The sequence below is a fragment of the Diaporthe batatas genome (genome assembly GCF_019321695.1).
Source record: "Diaporthe batatas strain CRI 302-4 chromosome Unknown Contig00003, whole genome shotgun sequence".
Classification (NCBI taxonomy): domain Eukaryota; kingdom Fungi; phylum Ascomycota; class Sordariomycetes; order Diaporthales; family Diaporthaceae; genus Diaporthe; species Diaporthe batatas.
This window is the reverse complement of record NW_025408550.1, coordinates 3,508,048-3,528,676: the sequence shown is the minus strand read 5'-3', so window position 1 is coordinate 3,528,676 and position 20,629 is coordinate 3,508,048. Positions and strand designations below refer to the sequence as shown.

The following is a 20,629-nucleotide window of genomic DNA, read 5'->3' as shown; positions in this document are numbered from 1 at the left end:
TTGAGGCGAGAAGATCATCTACTGCATGTGCCGCAAAGAACGGGTTTTTGAAATATTTAGAAATGTTCACATTAATGTGATTAGCAAGATTGACTATTTGAGATGCGCAAATGAGGCTCCTTCTCGATTTCACTTGACATCTAGCTGCAATCGATCCTTCAGCTTTTCCCATGCTCGGATCCCTCTCTGCGAATGCTGTTTGGGGACCTCACTGCCTTCCTCAGACATGGTGCGGGAGAAAAGCTCCATAGAGATGTATCCCTTGTATCCCATGTCGTCAATAAGGGCTCTAGCAACATCTTCCACGGGGAGATATGCCCCACGATCATCCTCGTATATGAAAGTTCGGGCATTGCGTGACCAACTCATCCGCGCCGGCTGGCCGTCCACATGGAAAGGGTGACCGTCGACGAGCGGCGACGCCAACCTCTCCGCATCCACTACCTGGATGAAGAAGACCTTGGTCAAGTCTACCTCCCGCACCATTGCTTGAATAGACGCTTTCAGGTCCGCGTCTGCATTAGGGGTCTTCCCGTCTGGCGACGTCGGGTCGGCCCAGACCCTGCCAGCGATATTGAACGTGTCGAGACAAAGGCCAAAGTTGGGGCGGTCGACCATCTTGCAGATTTGCCAGGCTTTCTCCCACGTGTCGACATGAGTGCTCCAGCAGAGATTCTCGTACGCAAATCTCACCTGGGGCTCTTCTTTGAGGCCCAGATCGGCTAGCTTTCTGAGGTCAGACGCAATGACGTTGAAGTCGCCGGTGAGCTTTTCAGCAGGCAAGAAGTTGGCTGGGATCTGGATCGTGTTTGTTCGGAGTGCTTTGGCAATTTGAAACCAAACACTCAACTTGCCGATCAGTCGATCATGCTCAGCTCGATCTAGCAGACCGTCGTAGAATAGGAACGGCTGGAGATCGATGACCTCAAGCCCAGCTGATTGACAGGTCTGATAGACTCCGGCTGCAGCTTCAATCAACTGTTCTGAGCTTGGGCTAGATGTCCCGAACTTCCGTTTCGCCTCATATTCGAGGTCTTCGTAGAAGATCTCCACACCCTTGAAGCCATCTGCAGCCGCCTGGTTCAGTTTATGGTGGAGATCATGATGCCAAGCACGGCCCAACGACACAGACAGGATGGAAGGTTGATAGTTAACGTTAGCCATTGGGTTTGGCAGCCGATGGACGATGTGGCGAGGTTTCACTTAAAGATTTTAATTTCATCCGACTTCAAGTTGTAGTGGAACTTTAAAAGATCCGTCCTGTGTAACTTTTCTAGAGCTAGCAGGATGCTTGCAACCTCTCGGATAAGACATTACCCAAGGCAGACCCAAGACAATCACTCAGTCACTCATATGGCATGATGTCATGCAGCTCGTGAGGTTGATAAGAACTTTTCCAGGTACTTGCACACGTCGTGCTCTGATGATACCATCACCTATCAACTCGTAAAAGTGTACTATATCTACATATGTACCCGGGATTAATCGGCAGTGTGGCATTGACGCCATTAATAATGAACAAGTCCGTGTCTCCTGAAAGTTGTAGCCAGGTTTTCCTGGGTGATATCTTGATTTCATGAAGTCCATTTCGCATGGCTCAGGGTGGTCTCGACTTACCTAGGTATTGTCTGCGCTACTCAAGTCGCCGATTATGAGTCTCAAAAGTACAACGCATCTCTGGTAGCCGTGAGAGTCTATTTGCTGGCATTAATGAATGCGTAAATAGCGCAACTCGCTACTTGTGGTCCACAGGGCCTAACCCGTGAAGAGATTATGAAACTCTACGGAATCAATGCCGATGTCCCCCAATACCCCTAAATTTTCTACAAACTCTTGTGATAGAACCGGCCTAGTGGTTGTCCCGGTCAGAAAGGTATGGGAACCGAGGATGGCTCGTGTTGTCAAGCACCGGTAGAAAGACGTTTAAAATGACAACGGGGAGATGGAAGCGCACCTGTCGTCATTTTCCAGAGATAGAAGGCTGCTGAACAAATCTTGCGGGCTGGAGTCTAGGAGGGGCGACCTAGAATGACCCATGTATGGTGTACGGTTCGCACCAGCTTGACCGGATCGAGTAAATCTGTATCAAGCACAGTACCAGTTGACGTCAGCCCGCGAATTACTTGCGTCGTTATGTGGATTATTTACCCTTCCGGCTGGAGCCTGAGAGAAGCGCTTGGATCTCCGGCAGCAGATATACCAGTGTCACCTTTGTCTGTGCTCGTTGGAATCATAGTTGAGAATTGGTTTCTCGAGCCAACTTCATCACTCGAGCCTTGTCCAATTACCGCAGAGCCGGCGTTGGGGGTGGTCAAGGGCTCCCCAAAATGGTGGCTCGTTGCTTCCGGCGAATGGTGACAGTAGAAGTCGGTAGCACCCCAAGTTCCATTGTATTTCGCCCTGAGTTCCCATATCCATGTCATAGAATAATGTGTTTCGTGAGAAAACACGGGGTTCTTGCTCCTGTTCTCGATGATATTGAGGTATAAATCGGAAAAAGGTGGCAGTAAGAAGGTTCTTTGTTGCTTGGCTCTTTCGGCGACACTTGCAAGAATCCGGTTGGCTTGGGGGCTGCTAGGACACGAGGGGTTGGTATGTCCTATATGAGCACCTGTGGGGATCAGATTTGGAAGGCAGGCCACAGTAGCCAACATGAGGTTAGCAGCTTGTGGTGACATCTCCTGTGCTTCTGGTTGGGCAATAAGGTTGTTAAGATGATCTTGTGATTGCAAGAGACCAAGTATATCAAGATGTCTTTGTTGGATTCCCTTGTCGGCGTCACCAATGTGACCTTGGAGGTTGTCGTTCATTATGGTTGACGCTTGCAACAGGAGGTTGAAAGTGGTTAGCACCCTTGCAGGTTGCTGTGAAAGCCGTGGTAGGTCGCAACTTGTTGATGATGGCAATAAACTTGCCGGCCTCCATGGTTCCCATTCTTCAATGCCATCAGCATCAAGTAATCCCACTGATTGAATGTCGCAGGTCCGCATATATGGCCGTCGGTGCAGCCGAGCCGATAGCAGAGTCTCTAGGACAAAGCAACTCAATACAACCCGTTTGCTTCGGGGTTCCAAAGGGGATGACTGTGCGATACCCGATTTTAAAAGACCTAGCTCCACGACATGGTAAACGGCTTTCCCAACAAGGGACCACGCCATTTTCAAGTTGCCCTGGGCGTAGTAGAGCATGGTAAAGATGAGCATGGCTTGAATATGGCCGATATCACTTTGACTCTCGTAATGTGATATCAGTTGTGAAGCCCATGCGAAAACATTTGCGAACTTGTCTTGTAGATCTTTGCTAAAGCCGTTCTTCCCAAGAGCAACACACTCTGTATATCTGGCGTAGGCGAGCATTGAAAGAAGACAAGCCTGGTCGCCCAATGGAAGTTGATCATTCTGACCGCTGTGCGGCTCGGCAGCAGCGAGAGTATATGCTGCCCGAAAGGCGTCATTCTTTAAGATAATAGGTATCCAAGAGTTTGTACTCGCGAAATAGGTATCCAGAAGCTCAGGCCAATCTTGCAATAGATTGGAAAACCTTGGAGTATCACTTGGTAGTGTTTCAACGGTGGCGGATTCTGTCGCCTGCATGCCGCCGCCTGCTTCTCGTGTAGGGGAATCATTGACCTCTGGAGTACCGCCACCCTCAGGCAGGACAGTCCGGCTATCGGTTGATGGCTTTTCAGAAAGTAGCGTGCTTGTGCCGGTCCCTTCCTTAATAGACAACGACTCTTTCAGAGCTTCATCAAGTCTGTCATGTAGATCACGCGCGGTGAACTCTTCATCTTCTCCAGATTCGACTGTCGAAAGGATTCTCTCCAGTTCCTTCCATGACGAGCTGGTCCGCCAGGTATCTACCAGCACGTTGACAGTCGAGGCCGACTGGTGTTCCTGGCCACCGGGCGAAGCGATAGAGGACTCGCCTTTCAATATGGCAGCAATGAAGGGCTCGCATCCCTCCACAGAGTGGAATATTAGCCCGAGCAATATCTCGAGGCCCCTGACGTAGCCTGTCGTGAGCCCGCGTTTCTTGGGACGTCGTACGTAGGAGCAGTCGCGATCCTGAGATTTGCATGATCCACAAATTGGTTGTATGCCATCGCATCGCTCTTTTTTTCTGCGACACTACGAGACTGGACGTCAGAAAATTTGGAGCCATTGATCCAACTCCACCTTCGCGGTGGCGATTAGAGCACTTGGGAGCGCTTGCTTACCTCTGTGCAAGCCCAAAAGACTCTGACACGTTTGGTCCGCTTCGCTTCCGGTTGTCTTGCCACCTGGATTGTCTCCGCGTCCCTTTTTCTCGAACGTGTCTCGCTTGATGACATGCTGGGTAAATAGCCTCGGCTCCACTACCAGGGTGAGCAAAATTGTCGGCACTCCCAAAGGCATAGGCCAGACCTCCGGAGCTCGAGCAGATGGACAGTAATTCTACGTGCCATTCGTTGCAAGCTCATAGAGAGTACTTTGGACCATTATGGTAGAACGTACTTCCCCAAACTGAGTCAATACCTAGGTAATGGCATCGACGAGGATGCCCAGTGGTCACGTCACTGACCGCGAAGCGGCCGGCAAAGGTCTTAGCCGGAGGTCACAGCGCTGGCCACGCATGAACTGCCCCGAGTCGGACACCAACGGTTCCAACGAGGAGATTAGGGGCTTGTCGCGCAAATAGAACTCGCGGAAGGAGGCTCGAGTAACGCTAAACCTGCTTGTTGACTCAGTCTAAAGCCGGGAAATGGGAACTATTGTCCAACAGATATGACCAAGAAAGTTGCAGTCCTAATCGGTCTCTCAACTCCAACCCCGGTGAACAGCCATGCCAGGACGCAGGTTCGCGCCTGAAGCCTCGATAGTCCTCATCTCTCTCAGAGGGACGGGGCGAACGACCTTGGGGCTTCTGGCTGCGGCCTCGCTAGGCTTCCGCCTCATCGAAACCGACACCATCTTTCAAGAGGCATTCGGCCTTTCAAGACGTGCATATATATCCAAGCACGGCCACATCGATTGCCGCTCGAAAGAATTCAAGTTGCTGGAAGGCGTCCTTGCTCAAAATCCATCACAAGCAGTCATAATTTGCGGCCCAATCTGTGTTGATGAATCAGGCCAGACTCTTCTCCGACGCTTTGCCAAAGACCATCCCGTCATCTACATTCTCAGGGATCCGGAAAGCATATCCCACCATCTAAAATGTTCCTCGGAGGCTGTCTCTGCCATAATCGAGGCCGGAAATCCCACTTTTCGATCTATATCCAGCTTCGAGTTCTTCAACCTTGCCAGCCCTCAGCCGGGCCAGCGTCAGGATGGGCGTGAGCATAGTCTTGCTGTACAAAGGCCAACATTAGCCTTGAAGGAAGTTCAGAAAGACTTTCTGCACTTGGCCTATAGCATTCAGGGCCACGCAGCCGCCCGGACGGCCCAGGCTCGCACGCCTACTGCTTTCGCAAGCCTCGAAAGGAAGCTGTACACTTACGCCCTCCAGTTGCCGCTGGAGCAGGTGCCTCAGATGGCCCCAGTTCTGCGCCAAGAAGATTGTCTCGTTGACGCAGTCGAGCTAAGGGTTGACTTGTCGACCTTTTTTGGAAAGTCTTTGGCTTTTGACCACGCTGCGGCTAGCTACATCACCAAATCTTTCTGGACGATTCGGAATGCCTCCAGGTTACCTTTGATCTTTCACATCACCCACCCCTCGGGCTTTCCCCAGGTATCATGCGGTATTTCTTATGAGAATGCAGTGGAGCTGTACAGGCAGGCCACGCATTTCGCCTTACGTTTCCTGCCTGAATACTTGACTGTGGACCTTGGTCTCGGCAATGCGCTCGTCGAGGACATAGTCTCAGCCAAGGGGCATACGAAAATCATCGGCGATTATTTTGACAACAAAATCGATAACTCCGGCTGGAGGAGCCAGCACCGCATGTCATTTGTTGTTCGAGCTCAAGATCTCGGGTGTGATCTTGTGCGCATCAGCCAACCAGCCCTGTCTGAGGCTGACAACCTCGAGGCACAAAGGTTCCTCAAGACCGTCACAGAGTCCAGAGGCAGGCGAATTCCTGTCATCGCATACAATACTGGCCATATTGGCCGCCAATCTCGAGTTCTTAATCCAATATTATCACCTGTCGTCAGCACCCTACGCATCAGGTCGTCAACCCAACAAATGTCAGATGAGGGGCTTTTCACTGTTCAGGAAGCGCAAAAGATCCTGTATTCTTCCTTCACACTAGAACCTAAGCGCTTTGGGATATTTGGTCAAGGGGTTTTTTCAAGTCTCTCTCCAGTAATGCAAGGTGCCGCTTTTCAATATTCATCCATGCCGCACACATATCAGGCTTTCGATTCGTCGTCCCTTCAGGACCTGGCTCTCTTTATCAAGAGTCCGACTTTCGGCGGTGCGAGCATTACGTCTCCCTTCAAACAAGAGATCATACCATTGATTGACATTCTAAGCCCCGACGCCCAGGCGATCGGTGCTGTGAACACAGTCATACCGCTGCGGAGTGTTGGCGATAACGCTCTGCTAGACCGGACTTCGACAGGACCAGTGCTGGCTCTTTACGGCGAGAATACAGACTGGATTGGAGTCCACACCACGGTCCGCCGGAACCTGTCTCCCGTCAATGCCGTCAAGCATCGGACATCTGCCCTCGTGCTAGGCGCGGGCGGCATGGCCCACGCGAGTGTGTACAGCCTGATACGTCTTGGAGTTCAAAACATATGGATATGGAGTCGCACCCTGGCAAATTCCAAGGCTCTGGCTGCCAGGTATAATGGGAAGCGATACTCCATCCCAAGACCGGAGCTAGTAGCTATGGATGCGCCTGAGGAACGACAAGAAGATGATTATTTTGGCCCGGCGAACGTCCGGGTGGTTGAGAACCTGGAAGAGGACTGGCAAGCCCTTACGGCGTTACCTACCATAATAGTATCATGCATACCCTCTCCACAAATCGAGATCCCTTCTTCATGGTTGGGAAGCAAGACCGGGGGAGTAGTCGTTGAGGTGAGTTCCGAACCCTTCCCCCCCCCCCCCATTTACAACTTCCTATTGATTATTTGTTCTGACGTCCTTGCAGCTAGCATATGACCGCCTCGAGACGACTCTGTTGAAGCAAGTGCGCGAACTAGGAAGGCCTGAGTGGATTAGAGTCCACGGCTTGCATGTGCTTCCCGAACAGGGGATTTCTCAATTTGAGCTTTTTACTGGCCGCAAGGCACCGGAGAAGCTGATGCGCGCCGATATGCTGCGCGAATTCAAAAGGATGCACCTGAGACGCGGCCAAACGTCGTAATTCTCTTTGGCCACGATCATCAGCCTCCCAGAGCCTGTGCTGAGAACTTTTCAATTGGCCGTTTGCAGATACCGGCACATAATCAAATGACTACGTTTCGAAGGTGTGGGGTGGAATTCTTTGGGTGTATATCTATGGTCGTTCTAGAATAGCTACATATGTAAATACCTAGGTAACATCGTCCCCTTACTTGGATATTTATAATACTCAACATTGCCAGGATGCGCTCAACAACTTGAAGCGCTCCAACCTCTACTAGTTAGGTCATGCTCAAAAAACATTCATTCCCTTATTGTCCCTTGGCCAGAGCTCTTCGCTTCAGCTCTTCATCCATCGCCTTTGACATGACTTCCTTAGGCGCAGCTTTGCCGGTCCAGATTGAAAATTGCGCATAGCCCTGTTCTCTCAAAACGTCGACTCCCTTAAAGACTCGCCAGCCCGGTTGCCTCGCAGCTGCCTTTTCCATGCCCGTGACAGGTGGTCTGTAAGCCATCTCAACCAGGACCCCGGTATCTATGGCCCCAAACAACTCTGCAGGGATTTTATCCTCGGTGAGGTCGTCCGCAGGGATACATCCTATGACGACCCTGGGTGGTGTGACTTTCAATGCCTCCACGGCTCCCTGGAGCGTCTCGTGTATTTCGAAGGTTGCCCCCGCCAACCTCGATGCCATGGACTCTGCGTTGGCCCTGGTGCGATTGACCACCACGATCTTGGGGATACCCAGCTGGATCAGCGCGTAACACGCCGCCCTCGCTGCACCCCCAGCACCAACCACAATTGCAGGCGAGTCTGAGAGCCCGGATATGTCCGCGCTCTCGATGCATGCCTTGATACCGGACCAGTCTGTATTGTCTCCGCACAGCTTCCCGTCTTTTTTGCTAATGGTGTTGATGGCGCCTATCTTCTGAGCAGCGTCGGACACAGACTCGAGAAGGTGCGCAACTTGCAGCTTGTGTGGGAAGGTGACGGAAGCGCCGCCAAAATCAGGGTCGGTGAGGAGTGCCGCAACGCTCGAGTCTACCTCCGGAGTCTCATGGATCGTGTAGTGTCCGGCGAAGCCCGTATGTTGAAAGCCTGCGTTATGGATGGTTGGGGAAAGGGAATGCGATATATTGTAGCCAAAAATATAAAACTTTCTTGGCTGGACACACTCTGGCTGCCCATCTGGCAGACGGTTTATTGGTGAAGCCATGGCTGTTGGCTGGCTCTCCGAGCTCTTGTCAACGGAATTTATGGGTTGAATTTGAATCGCAAAACATGCAGCTTGAAATGATGAACTTGTTCCGTGTTTACTTGGTTACTTTTTACAGTGATGCCGGTAATCTATTTCCCCGGCAGAGGCGGCGGCGCATCAAGCTTCCTCCACCCAAGCAGCGGCTAAGATCTCTGCCGACAACACAGGCTCCTCTGTTTTTGGCGTAACTACTACCTCACAATGTTCACAAAAGCAAAGCTTTAAGTGAAAACAACAGGTTAATAAAGCAACCAAAGAGTCCAGAATCAAGATGAATGAGCCTTGCCCGCTTGTTCGCTTCACAGCCGCAGCACGTATGTCGTGGATCTTGGATATCGAAGTCAATGTGAATTGGTCTGAATGGTAGCCTCCCGGGGATTGTAGCTTCCCAGGTTCTCATGAGCCTGTGAGATGAAATGCTGCTAAGCCTGTCGTGCTAGTTGCAGAGGTTCTATAAGAAGGGTCGTATCAACAACTTATGTGGTGTCTGAAAGGTCCTCTCGTATCTACAGCCCGACGTATCGCCTACATGCCTGCCTAGGTACCTAGGTACTTTTTATAGAACATTAATTTGGGTCGCTCTTCAGAAATAGGCCGGGAGCCCGGGGGTTCCTGGAGTCCGGGGTTAGGGTGCTTAGGCCTATTCTGACGCCGACAAGTCGGCAGGTCGGCCAGCCGCCTGTGTTACAGGCTCTTCCCCTGAGATAATAAGTGGGTTCGTTCTCTGGGCGATCCGTTTCAGGGGAATTAGGCCAGCACAGCACAAAAGATGAATTAAGCTCTCGTGGCAGTTGTGACGTCGTCTTGTCCGTCCGTTGCACAATGTGAAAGATACTAGGTATCCTCTCCACAGCCGAGCCGCCTGTCTCTCGCAGCGCCCACCTGGAAACGCCATTCAGACAATGTTGAGCAGCCTCTGGGGCGCATCTGCCCCGCAGAAGCGAGGGGGAGGGCAGCAGCTGTTGCCCCAGACCAGCGACGGGGCCGAGGACTCGAGCGGGCACAAGCACGGCGAGGCGAAGCCGTTGGACCCCGGCAAGCAGAGGGACAAGATCAAGGCCCTCGACGGCCTGCGGGGTGTCGCCTGCTTCCTGGTCTTCAACTACCACTTCCTGTGGCCATGGACGCCACTGATCATGCTGGGCTACGGCGCGAGGCCGCCATACTCCCCGGAGCCCTTCACGGAGTGGGCGTCGCTGCCCATCGTGTGCCTCCTGCATAGGGGCAGGCCCATGGTGGCCATCTTCTTTGCCATATCCGGCTATGTTCTTTGCAGGCACATGCTGAGGTCCATGTACCAAGGACGCCTCGACGACACGCGCAAGAGGCTCGGGTCTGCAGTGTTCCGGCGCATATTCCGCCTCTACATCCCGCCGTCCATTAGCATGTTCATCGTGGCACTGCTCGTGCAGATGGGAGCCTTCAAATCCGAGGACGCCATCTACAAGGGCAGCGACTCGATCTGGATCAATGGCACCGTGACGCACGCCTTCTTCAATCAGACATGCATGACCAACGACACGATCGCGGTAATGGGCACCGAGGGGGTGGCTGGTGCATTGGGCCTGCAGACCCCGGACTACCTGAACCATACGATTCACTGGAATGATACGCTGTGTCTAAACTCCACGTCGACATTGTACGGCGCTGCCGCCATTTACAGCCCCGAGAATCAGATCGAGGTCAAGAAGCCCAAGAGAATGCTCAACGGCACCCTGGGGTTCAACGATACCATGCGCTTCAACGACACTGAAAGCTTCAACGTCAACGAGACCGAGGACAACAGCTGGAGGGACAAGGGCACCCTGCGTGGACTGTACAGCTACCTGGGGTACCACGCGGACGGCTCTCAGCTCGAGGTGCCCTACCTCAACTCCAGCTTCGATTTCGGGCTCAACACCACCAACACTACGCAGAACTTTACGTGGATGCAGCTGGGCGGCATGTGGGAGGAGCATCCGATTATCCACCCTCACATCTTCAAGGCCCTCGCCAACTTTACGGTGGTGTACTCGGAATGGGCAAATCCCTTCAACTTTAACCATTACCACCCGCGATACGACCCGCACACATACACCATACCGATGGAACTCCGCGGCTCGATGGTGCTCTACACCTTCCTGCTGGGCACGGCGGCACTCAAGGCGAAGTGGAGGCTGGGCACGGCAGTGGGTCTCTCCCTCTACGCCTTGACTCTGGGACGGTGGGATATCGGCACGTTTGTTGGCGGCATGATTCTCTCCGAGATCGACGTGCTCAGCACCTCGGACCCGAGCGAGGTAGGACCGGACGACCGAGCCCTCCTGTTGGCCCTGGGCGGTGGGAAAGGCGGTGCCAGGGCGCAGCCGATGTCGCCGCTCAAGGCGAGGGCCCTTCGCTGGCTTGTCATCTTCGTCTCGCTATGGCTCCTCTCGTACCCGGACGCCGCCGCCGAGTACACGCCCGGGTTCAAGCTGCTTTCCTGGCTGGCGCCTCGCTACTACCACCCGATGTCCAAGTGGATGTACTACCAGGCCATCGGGGCGCTGCTGCTTATCCCTTGCGTGCTCCGCAGCCCGACCCTGCGCAACCTGCTCGAGGGCTCGGTGGCGCAGTACCTGGGAAAGGTCAGCTTCTCATTCTACCTGGTCCACGGGCCGGTCCTCCACAGTCTCGGTTTCTGGGTCATGCCGCGGCTGTTCGAGCTGTTCGGCAGGCCGGTTGGGTTTGTTATGGGGTGGTTCATGCTCTTGAGCGCCACGCTGAAGCTGGTGTCTTACTGGCAAGTTATCGATAATTGGAGCGTCACTGTAGGGAGAAGGGTGGAAGCGAGGTTGGTTCGCTCGTGAAGGGATCACCTGTTCCAAAGCATTCGCATACGTGCATTTTCAGGGCAAGAGGTTTTTCGACCGGTGACATAGTCCACGAGTGCTATATTTTAGACAAGAGCATAAAAGGCAATAAGTGATTGCCTCTGATGGGTGTCGGAGCTGGGTATCAGGAGTTTATGGTGGTTCATGATCTTTCGGCTTCATATGGCGTCGGCGGGCATCTTTTGGAGGTGAATATCCGGGAATTGTGCACCTGCGGTAGTTATCCACAGTGCGTACATACATACGTGGTGAGTATATAGATAGATACATGGATTATAGACATTTGCTTCAATGATGTGTTGTAGAAGGCCCCCACGGTGCCACGATCCCGCGGAATATGTTCAAGTGCAAGCCCCCAAGGATCTGTCTGAATGTTGTGATCAAGGCCCCTGCATCCAACCCTGCTAATCGGCTATGTAGGTACAGACCCTGCCTGCCCTGCCTGCCCTTCTGCTCGACCGAACAGGCACAGCCTCTGAAGGTGCGGCAGCCGTACGACCTGACGGCACACAATATGCAACCCAAGATCCTGCCATGTCAAGCTGCGGGCCAACATCACAGCATCGCAAGGCCCCATTGGCCCCCGGCAACCACGCGTCCAGCAGGATCAGGGTGAGCTGCGGTTGGTCTCAACTCGAGATCGTGCTGCGGGTGCGTCGTCCACTTGCACGCCTGTCCGGCCCCCCCTTTTTGCCGCCTTTACGACCTGGTCAATTTTTCCCAATGCCAATTTTAGGATTCCTTCCCTCCCATCCATTGCAATTTGCTGCGCACCTCGCCGGCTCGCTGAGTCGCCTGCGCCACATGGCCGCAGAAGAGCCCATTTCAACTTCATCGGCATGGCGCCAGGAACGGCGACGCACTTGTCCGCAAAGGGAGGACTTGGGCTAGGCCCCTGGGGCACCTGTCCGTATTGCCCTTGTGGGCCCCACGATGCGACGCAATCAAAAGAATCCTGGCCCGCGCCCGCACACCCAAGCAGCTGCGGGTAAAGAAGGGGCTCTCGTTCTACTCCAGACTCTTTTGCTGCTCAGGTCCTGTCGACCTGCATGCCATCCAGCACAACAGCCAGGAGCCCCGCCGCCCCCAAAGAATGTGTCCGAGAGGCGCAAGTCCAAGGGGGAACGTCCAGTTCTGAGCAATAAAAACGGAGCAGTGTGGGACTCGCCGGGAGCTTTTTGATCCTTCCACGAGGTCCCATTACCCCAGGGCGCCAGACACTCGGGGCATTTCCCCCTCGACCATCTCGTCGGTAGCGCATGACCACTGCTGTCTTGTTCGTCGACCATGTTGATCTTGCGCCTTGTCCTGGCCATGGCCGCTCCGCTCGTGGCCCGGGCCCAGGGCGCTGCATCGGCCAAGGTCACGTCCATCTTCATTGACACTGTCTCCGGATACGACGAGCTCTCGACATGTGCCGAGGAGGTCCTCTCGACCATCGTACGAGCGCAGTACAGCGGGTGTGGTGACAAGGGCGCCGTGACGAGCTACACATGTTTCTGCACCGACTCAAGCTCACTCATGAGCGGCATGATCACGAATGCCATTTCAGATCGGTGCGACTCGTCAATCGTCTCGGACCAGGCCTCAAGTGCAATTGACGTCTTCGATGCGTACTGCGCCATCGGGGTCCCGGGTGACCTGGCGACAGCGACTACGGCCGGTATGTGACTCTGGACAGCCACCGGGCCGGTTGAATGTGGTGTCTGTTCAAGCTGACCCCCGAGTTGTAGCTTCAACGGCGAGCGGGACAGCATCTGCGTCGCCAGCATCGACGGCGTCGCCAACTGCGGCATCGGCGACACCTGTGGGCTCCGCCCCTGTAACCCCGACCTCAACGTCAGCCCCGAGCTCGTCAATGAGCCGTTCCAGAGTCGTGGCCATCGCGGTGGGGATTTCAGTGCCATGTGGCATCATAGCCATCGCAATAGTAGCGTCTCTGATCTGGTGCCGCCGCCGCCGGAGACACGAGCAGCTGAGATCCGAGAAGCGCCAGCAGCTGGAGTCAGCGTCCCAGGCGGCGGGCGTGGGGAGTCTGAGGCCCGAGTTCAGATGGCCGGCCCGGATCGCAGGTACGACGCAGGAACTGCCGACCCAGTATCACAGCCACGAGATGCCAACCAAGGCGCCTGTCGTGGCTTCGCCCAGCAGTTCGGAATACCACATATCGCCGTTGCCGGTCGCACCGTCGCATCAGAAGCAACCTGCTTACCAGTTCCAGTCGGAGAAGATCCCATATCAGCACCAGGAGTTCTACCAGCCGGCTAAAAAGGAGCAGGACCAGCAGCAGGAGCCACAGGAGCTGCCAACCGGGATCGAGGACAGGCACGAGTTGGAAGGGAGCCCCAGCCCGCTGTCACCGACGGGTCGTTTCTCGTATCAGACATATGAAAAGTGACCAGGCGAGGCATCACCAACAGCGAGAAGATACCCGATTTCCACTGTATTTATGACCTAATGTAGATAATGAGGTGGCTTTCCCAAGAAGCCAATACGATCTAGCTGCTGCTTTCCCACGAGCCTCTGCCGCCGCATTCATTTCCGCCGCTGTTCCGTGATGTAAGAACGATGACCGCTACACCAACTGAAGAATGGGCGTGACGCTTCAGCATTGTGACACACGGTGGCTGAGAGTTGGAGGGAGCTCCGAGGTGGTTGGTTTGTGGATTTACGGCAGTGCCTTCAAAGTTGCTGCCTACCTAGTAGGCTGCTAAGCCGGCCACCTGCCCGCATGTTCGCTGCGCACCTAAGCATGCCAGGCACCCGGGCACCCACCTGGGCGTCAGAACTCAAAAATCAGGCTACTGCACGGGTCCCCGGCTGTCAGTTGCGGGTGCTTTGGCACAGGCAAGCATAATAATAAGCCGTAGATAAGATGGCCCCCTCCTGGCCGGGACTCGGGATGGGCCTGTCTTTGTCAGGGGGCAGAAGGTCGTTCTCCGCACCAGCGCGGGGTCTTGCAGGCTATCGTGGGGAAGAGACAAAAGCCCCACATCGTCTATTTTCTATGACTTTCTGGCTTGTCCACATCCTCATTATAAAATGTAGGATTGGTGTGGTGTCGCGGAGGGATATGTACCTGACATGTCTTTGGATACAAGCGAAACAGTCTCACTTTTACTTTCTTCCACACCGGTTAAGCAGGTTGTGCGACAGATATTTGGAGAGAAGGGGCGGCGAGTTGCCGACTCACGGTGGCCCCTGGTGAGAGGCAACTTGTTCTCGGAAGACGCATTGCCAAATACGGTGCAAGTTGCATACTGGGCGTAATTCGATGCAATCGATTCATAATTCCACAGGTCTTCCTGAACGTTAGCAGGGGATTTTAAACCATTTATTACTCATAATCCAGTGCCACTATATTGAGGGAATATTCTTGGTGTTTGGATTATTCCAAGCTGCCATTCAAGAACATCACGAGCTTCTCTGGTCTGGCTCGCCATCGCCGCTAAAAGAACCTTTACCAACCCACGCTCACAATTGTGAGACCTCGTAAAGATCTCCCAGACTAAAATATCAGGCATGACATCAATTTCAGCAGGGCTTCTAGAACCTCTGTTCCTAAGCGCAAATTTGACGTCAAATCGACTTTAGCCTTCGCCTTGCCCTCCAATCGGTGCCGAACCGGCAAACGAAAATTTGGAGCCTGCGACCTGTCTGTCGTCCCTGACCTGGGTGGGTGCTCTCTCGGACCGTCAGCGACAACCTTGACTCACCCGGCCGACATCTTCCCAGCCTACTCGAATATCTCAGGTTCGCCCACTGGCCTTCGAGGTGACTGCATTGATCCGGGATCAAGATTCCTCGACATCCAGAATGGACGTCGACTCAAGCATGATCGACCCGGCGCTGTCTGACTCCGCGATGGACCGCATGCCTCCCAAAAGGGCCAAGAGCCCAGCAAGCGACGATGACGACCCAATTGTTGCGTCGTACAACGTCTTCCTCAAGCCCTCGCTACCCGCCCACCGCAGGGTCATGATCCTCGAACACCCCAACAAGTCCGACGGCAAGAAAATGGCCCGCGCCCCGCTCGAGATCCGTATGAAGACCAACACGGGCATGGTCGAGGTGGACTACCCCATCGACTACAACTCCTTCTACGACAGGTCCAAGGGCCTCAACTGGGGAACCCACCTGCAGAAGAGCACCGAGGCCAAAAAGGGCGGCACCCACGGTCTCGCCGGCGGCTTCGGCGTCGGTGCACCTCCGCCCCGCGCGAGGCCCGGGAGGCAGCAGGACGAGGTGTTCGACCCCACCACTGACTGGGCAGAGGCGCTGAGGAAGGACTACGTCTTGCGCACCCAGACCCTGGGCGGGCAGATGCCAGACACGAGCCAGGAGTCCAAGTACATGGTTGGGGTGTTCTCTGGCCGTATGTGAAAAATGCTTCAACCCCACTGTCAGGACCACCTCCTTCTGCCGTGCAATTGCTGACCACTGTCCGCTCCCACACAGCAAACCTTCACCTGACACCCGCAACGTCTCTCATCCACCTTCGCCCACAGCTCCACCACATCGACGCCACGACCGAGCAGGAGCGCCTCGCAGCCACACGCGGCGGCGCAGGCGGCGCAGGGGCCGCCGCCACCAAGGACGTCGCGCGCGCCATCCACATGACGGTGAAGCAGAACACGGACGGCAGCGAGGAGATCGTGCAGGAGACGATGGCGGACCGGCTCAAGAAGGTGCAGCTCGAGGCCTGGAAGAAGATGCGCTACGTGCACGAGGAGGCCAGCGACTCGTGGGCCGTCGCCGAGGAGGCCCTGTTCCTGCACCAGCCCGAACCCCCCGCCGCGGACCAGGACGCCAGCAAGGGCAAGGCGCCCGAGGCCGACCCCGACCCGCTCAGCCAGCCCGGCCTGCCGGACCTGGTCGACAAGGTGGCGCAGCTACGGACCACGTGGGACGAGGACAGCATGCTGGAGACGACGAGCGGCATCGAGAGGTCGAAGAACGTCAAGATCGAAATATCCGACGACGAACCAGCTGCCGGGCCGGCATCCAAGGCGAAGGGAAAAGGCAAAGCCGTTGCGACGACCACCACCGCGAAGACCACAACCAGGGGTAAGAGAGCAACCAACACCAACACCGCGAGAGCAGGACCTTCGAGGACCAAGAAGAATGATTGATGATTACACGAGTGCTGATTATGGGTGGCGTTGTTTTGATTTTTTAGGGACGGGGTCATGATGATTCACGCGAGATAGCAGCCAGGCTTTCTGAGTGCATACAATGGCGTTGGTTAGGCGCAAAGGTCATCGATACCCAACAAGGAAAGGATGAAAGGGGCTCTGGCACGCTGCAAGGCACTGAATGCGTATATGCGTTGTTGTATTTGCTTTCGATGGATACTATGATTTGCTGATCCACAGTGATCCGCTCAATCTATCGAACAGGCGTAATACCGTCCGATATCAAACCTCACCTCATCTTTCTCTCACGCTGGTATTACGGACATTGTACAAGCCGCTCGTGCCTGTTGTTCAAATATCCGTTCCTCACTGATTCGACGGCACCTGAAACCGCAATCCTCCGTGACGGTCGTCCACTTTTCCGTCGTGAACTGGCTTCGCAGCCCGTCGTCGCCAATGGTTAATGTCGCCAAGTTCCGCTCTCCAAAATTTCAATCCCACCTGTCTAAAGCAAGATGGGCCCAAGTGTGCGCTCTGCCCCGAAGGGGGGGGCGGTCAACATCGACCACCGTAAATCGTGGGAATTAACCCAGCAATGACACATCGAGGCCGATGGCTTGCATGAACAAGTTCACATTGTTCAGGCGCTGCACTGCCAGATCTTGAGGCAGGGTCTTGGCCACCTCGACGGTCCCGAGCACGCGGTCCTTGACTCCTACAACCAGCCGCTGCTGCTGATCAGCATTGGCGCCGATGCCAAGGGCTGCGAGAAGCTGCCAGACATAGGCGTCCTCGCCAGACACCGGTGTGCCCGGGAACATGTATGGCAGAGTGGGCTCCAAAATGTTGAATAGGTTCGCGTAGTTGCGCTCCCTGCATAGAACGATTAGCACACTGCTTCCGAATAGTTGTAAGAAGCTACATACCATGCGCCGCCGTCTTGAGCGCGGATGCCGTCTCTGCCTCCTTGTTGCTGGATCATAATCTCGGCACGGCTTAGAATCATAGTCATAAAACCAGCACCAACCCGGGTTCTGGCAACGAGATCCACATTAACCTCGGAACAAAGCAGGCCTAGAATGCCGGTGATGATGTTCAACTCGAGCTCGCCCATGAACATGAAGAGCGTGTTATGTACTGCCATGCTGAAGAGCTCGATGTCCTCACGCAACTTAGCGTCGAGGTTGATGTGACCGTCGGTAACCGAGCCTCTTCGGACAACGTCGAGCTTGTCGAGATTCACAACGATCAATGTAAGGATAGTCGTGCGCTGTTCGAAGTTCACGTGGCGAAAAACTCGTGGGATGGCTTTCTTGCCCTTGGCAGTTTCGAGCATTGCGATGAAAGGGTGGACGAATGCTCCTGCGGGCATGGGTTCATGGATCTTGAGCTCTCGCCAAAGCTGCTGATTGAGCTGCTTCGTGGTCTGCTCCCATTCGGCGAACTGCTGGACGAGCTCTGAATCGTTCTCGCTCGCTGCCGGAGGCGGCATCTTGCGCCCGTGGTCCTCCAGCTTCATCAAAGTGTTGTAGACCTTCTCAATGTCTGCGAGCAGGTTTTTCCTGTTAAGAATTGAACCAGGGTGAGTCTTGTGTGGTGTGCCCTGACGATGCACATCACCGCCACTCTCTGTGCGCTTGATGTTGAGCAATGGCTTCGGTGTCTTGGCATTGCTGAAAGAAATCTTGCCTAGACTGCCCTCGATGACAAGCTGTGAGTTCTTGGGCTTGTTCTTGGCCGCCTCTACAGCCCGCTGAACCTGCTGTTCCATGCGCTGCATATGATTTTCCGGTCCACCGCGGTGACGCCTGTGACCTCCTTGACGGTTGCCCGTCTGGTATAGATACGTCTGCGCGAAGTTGCTCAGAGGCTGGCTGGGGTTCTGTCGCTGGCCACCCCGAATCTGGTTGTGAACCTGGTAGTAGAAATCTTCGGCGAGGGCCTCATCGGTACCATTGTCGGACGGGTTGCCTGTAGCTGCAACGAGCTGTTGCAGCTGTATACGGGTGATAAAGTTCTTGTCGTGCGGGGTCATGATGCCGTTATCGCGGGACAAGAGGTAGATCTTGTGGTTGCGCTTGGCTCGGCGCGCCTCCCGCTCGAGATAAGCGGCCTTCTCGTCTTCCGAAAGCTGGGCCAGTTGCGAGGGGTGGGTGATTATCGGTGGCTGGCGACCAATGGAGCCTTGTGACTGGTGGGTAGGATGAGACGGGTACGATGGCACTCCAACCCGAGCGGCGTCACCAGACAGGCGGTTTGGATTTTGCAGGATCTGTGTGGGCTGGGGTACTTGCTGACGCTGCTGGACCATGGGACTCGAAGAGGGTGGCACGGTAGGCTGCGGTTGCTGAGGCTTTGAGCGAGGTCGCTGGAGGATCTGCACGGGCTGACCATGCGCGTGAAACTGCGCCGTATCGTTGGGACGCTGAGTTTCGGTTGGAATATGCGGTTGTCCACCATGGTTGGATCCACCGTAAAAGTTGGCTTGATCAAAGCCCCCGTGGACTTGCGGCGCATGTTGCTGCGGCTGTGAAGCGGCCTGCTGGAAGTTGCCTTGAGCTGCGCCCGCACCAACTTGAGCTTGCTTTCTCGCCTGAGCTTCGGCCCGCATTGCAGCCTCCACCTCCTCCAGGCTCATGACCTTACGGCCCGAGGCTGGCGCGGGGGCTGGGGAGGGATGAGCGGGCGCTGCAGGAGCCTGCTGCTCGGCGGGAGCGACACCCCAGAGGGTCGGGTCGACCTGGAGATCCATGCTAGAGTCCGGCCCATCATATTTCTCGTATCCCGTGCGCACAGGCCTGTAGGCAGGCTGAGCATAGTTGTAAGACGACGCATACTGATTGTTTGTCGGAGCGGGTGGGGCTGCGGCGGCGGTCGCATTGTTGCGGGTGTAGAGCATGTGTTCCTCCTCGATGGCGTTGGCTACCTGGGCAGTCCGGCCAAAGAAGTCGAAATCCTTGCCAACGGGCCCACCACCTGCGCCGGCGTCGCCTCCGAAGGTATCATCGTTGAAGTCATCGCCGGTTTCGTCAAGCTGGTCGCCGAGGCCATCATAGGTGTCTTCAAAATCGACTGCATCTCCATCACCTTCGTGGTGACCGGAGAGTCCGGCGAAAGGATCATGCGCCTGAGAGAAGCCAGGTGCGGCTTGGTTGTGGCCCTTGGTATCAAAGCCAAAGAATGACATTTTGCAGGCGTTCGTAGTCTCGAGGATCAGAGGGGTCGAGGAGCGGATACAGGGCTAAAACCTTGTCAGTCAGAGCGAGTGGGTTGAGATGCAGGCACGAGGGCTAAGAGCCACATGTCCCAGGCATGCGAATCAAGACAGCAGTAGAGGAGCGATTGATGGGATGGCTGGTGAAGAGCGCGGGGTGGTCTGCTTTGGGGCAGTGGGGTAAGAGCAGCTTTCTGGTGGATGTCGGAGCTGTTGCAAGGTGCAAGGTGCAATGTGCAGGGTGGGCTGGAAAGCAGCAGTTCCAAGCTTACCATAGACAGGTAGCTTTCGCACATGCTGGTATGGCCAAAGTGGGTCTATGGTGGGAGGAGGGCAAGGGAGGGGTCGGACGTCTGCGAGGAGGGACTGATGCAGCTGACGCAGTCGCGGGCGAGGACTTGCGCAAGCGCTTCGGGGGTAGAGCAGAGCTGGACAAGTACTCACACCTAGAGGAAGTAAGGGTACGGCGTGTCTCCAATGGTCTGCTTTATCACGATCATCTCGAGACGCAAGTGGGCAGGATAGCAGCGAGACAGGATCTTGACCTGACCGGTCCAATGAGGCTCAGACGCAGAGGAGAGTCGTCGCCAAGAATAAGAATGTGCGAGCAGTTAGGAAGCAGAAGGTGGGTAAGGGAAGACAGGCAGCCCTTGGGTCAAAACAAGCGACACGGTCGGCGCAGTAAGGATGGTTGGGCAGTGCTGGGAAAGATGACGCCTGTCACGATGCACACAACATTGGCGAGGAGAGCTCCACGACTAGTCCCGCAGCACGGACCACCGAATCGGCGCTGAGGCTTCCGGCACCCGAGGTCGCCCAGTACGTAAAGGACAGACGACTGACTGCGGACCAGCCGACCGAACATGCGAGTCTACCATCCGGTCTTGCTACACAAAC

At 55.1% G+C, this 20,629-nt stretch overlaps 7 protein-coding genes across 7 annotated transcripts; 4 read left to right on the top strand and 3 right to left on the bottom strand.

Moving 5' to 3' along the window:
* Nucleotides 1-129: 129 nt before the first annotated feature.
* On the bottom strand, nucleotides 130-4,330 carry KVR01_003047 (uncharacterized protein; the record flags this gene model as incomplete). Its single annotated transcript, XM_044784870.1, has 5 exons — nucleotides 130-1,202; nucleotides 1,761-1,849; nucleotides 1,955-2,080; nucleotides 2,149-4,127; nucleotides 4,217-4,330. 5 exons carry the CDS (start codon nucleotides 4,328-4,330, stop codon nucleotides 130-132), a joined length of 3,381 nt encoding a protein of 1,126 aa, XP_044648062.1.
* A 352-nt stretch (nucleotides 4,331-4,682) lies between these two features.
* On the top strand, nucleotides 4,683-7,424 carry KVR01_002650 (uncharacterized protein). The gene is made up of 2 exons (XM_044793381.1): nucleotides 4,683-7,005; nucleotides 7,079-7,424. Exons 1-2 carry the CDS (start codon nucleotides 4,822-4,824, stop codon nucleotides 7,292-7,294), a joined length of 2,400 nt encoding a protein of 799 aa, XP_044647665.1. The 5' UTR covers nucleotides 4,683-4,821; the 3' UTR covers nucleotides 7,295-7,424.
* A 159-nt stretch (nucleotides 7,425-7,583) lies between these two features.
* Nucleotides 7,584-8,461, bottom strand: KVR01_002749 (uncharacterized protein; the record flags this gene model as incomplete). Its single annotated transcript, XM_044791426.1, has 2 exons — nucleotides 7,584-8,371; nucleotides 8,449-8,461. The coding sequence occupies 2 exons, from the start codon at nucleotides 8,459-8,461 to the stop codon at nucleotides 7,584-7,586; spliced, it is 801 nt and encodes a 266-aa protein (XP_044647764.1).
* Nucleotides 8,462-9,246: 785 nt separating this feature from the next.
* KVR01_002130 (uncharacterized protein) lies at nucleotides 9,247-11,716 on the top strand. Its single transcript, XM_044786636.1, has one exon. It carries the CDS (start codon nucleotides 9,434-9,436, stop codon nucleotides 11,357-11,359), a length of 1,926 nt encoding a protein of 641 aa, XP_044647145.1. The 5' UTR covers nucleotides 9,247-9,433; the 3' UTR covers nucleotides 11,360-11,716.
* A 207-nt stretch (nucleotides 11,717-11,923) lies between these two features.
* On the top strand, nucleotides 11,924-13,903 carry KVR01_003223 (uncharacterized protein). Its single transcript, XM_044785871.1, has 2 exons — nucleotides 11,924-13,046; nucleotides 13,117-13,903. The coding sequence occupies exons 1-2, from the start codon at nucleotides 12,671-12,673 to the stop codon at nucleotides 13,779-13,781; spliced, it is 1,041 nt and encodes a 346-aa protein (XP_044648238.1). The 5' UTR covers nucleotides 11,924-12,670; the 3' UTR covers nucleotides 13,782-13,903.
* Nucleotides 13,904-15,199: 1,296 nt separating this feature from the next.
* Nucleotides 15,200-16,576, top strand: KVR01_003007 (uncharacterized protein; the record flags this gene model as incomplete). The annotated part of the gene is made up of 3 exons (XM_044787096.1): nucleotides 15,200-15,758; nucleotides 15,842-16,450; nucleotides 16,563-16,576. 3 exons carry the CDS (start codon nucleotides 15,200-15,202, stop codon nucleotides 16,574-16,576), a joined length of 1,182 nt encoding a protein of 393 aa, XP_044648022.1.
* Nucleotides 16,577-17,102: 526 nt separating this feature from the next.
* Nucleotides 17,103-19,705, bottom strand: KVR01_002661 (uncharacterized protein; the record flags this gene model as incomplete). Its single annotated transcript, XM_044791369.1, has 2 exons — nucleotides 17,103-17,391; nucleotides 17,445-19,705. The coding sequence occupies 2 exons, from the start codon at nucleotides 19,703-19,705 to the stop codon at nucleotides 17,103-17,105; spliced, it is 2,550 nt and encodes an 849-aa protein (XP_044647676.1).
* Between the last annotated feature and the right edge of the window lie 924 nt (nucleotides 19,706-20,629).

Coding starts and splice junctions, on each gene's coding strand:
- KVR01_002650 (XM_044793381.1), top strand. CDS start 4,822: ATGCCAGGACGCAGGTTCGCGCCTGAAGCCTCGATAGTCCTCATCTCT. Junction 7,006..7,078: donor CCGGGGGAGTAGTCGTTGAG/GTGAGTTCCGAA, acceptor ACGTCCTTGCAG/CTAGCATATGACCGCCTCGA.
- KVR01_002130 (XM_044786636.1), top strand. CDS start 9,434: ATGTTGAGCAGCCTCTGGGGCGCATCTGCCCCGCAGAAGCGAGGGGGA.
- KVR01_003223 (XM_044785871.1), top strand. CDS start 12,671: ATGTTGATCTTGCGCCTTGTCCTGGCCATGGCCGCTCCGCTCGTGGCC. Junction 13,047..13,116: donor GGCGACAGCGACTACGGCCG/GTATGTGACTCT, acceptor CCCGAGTTGTAG/CTTCAACGGCGAGCGGGACA.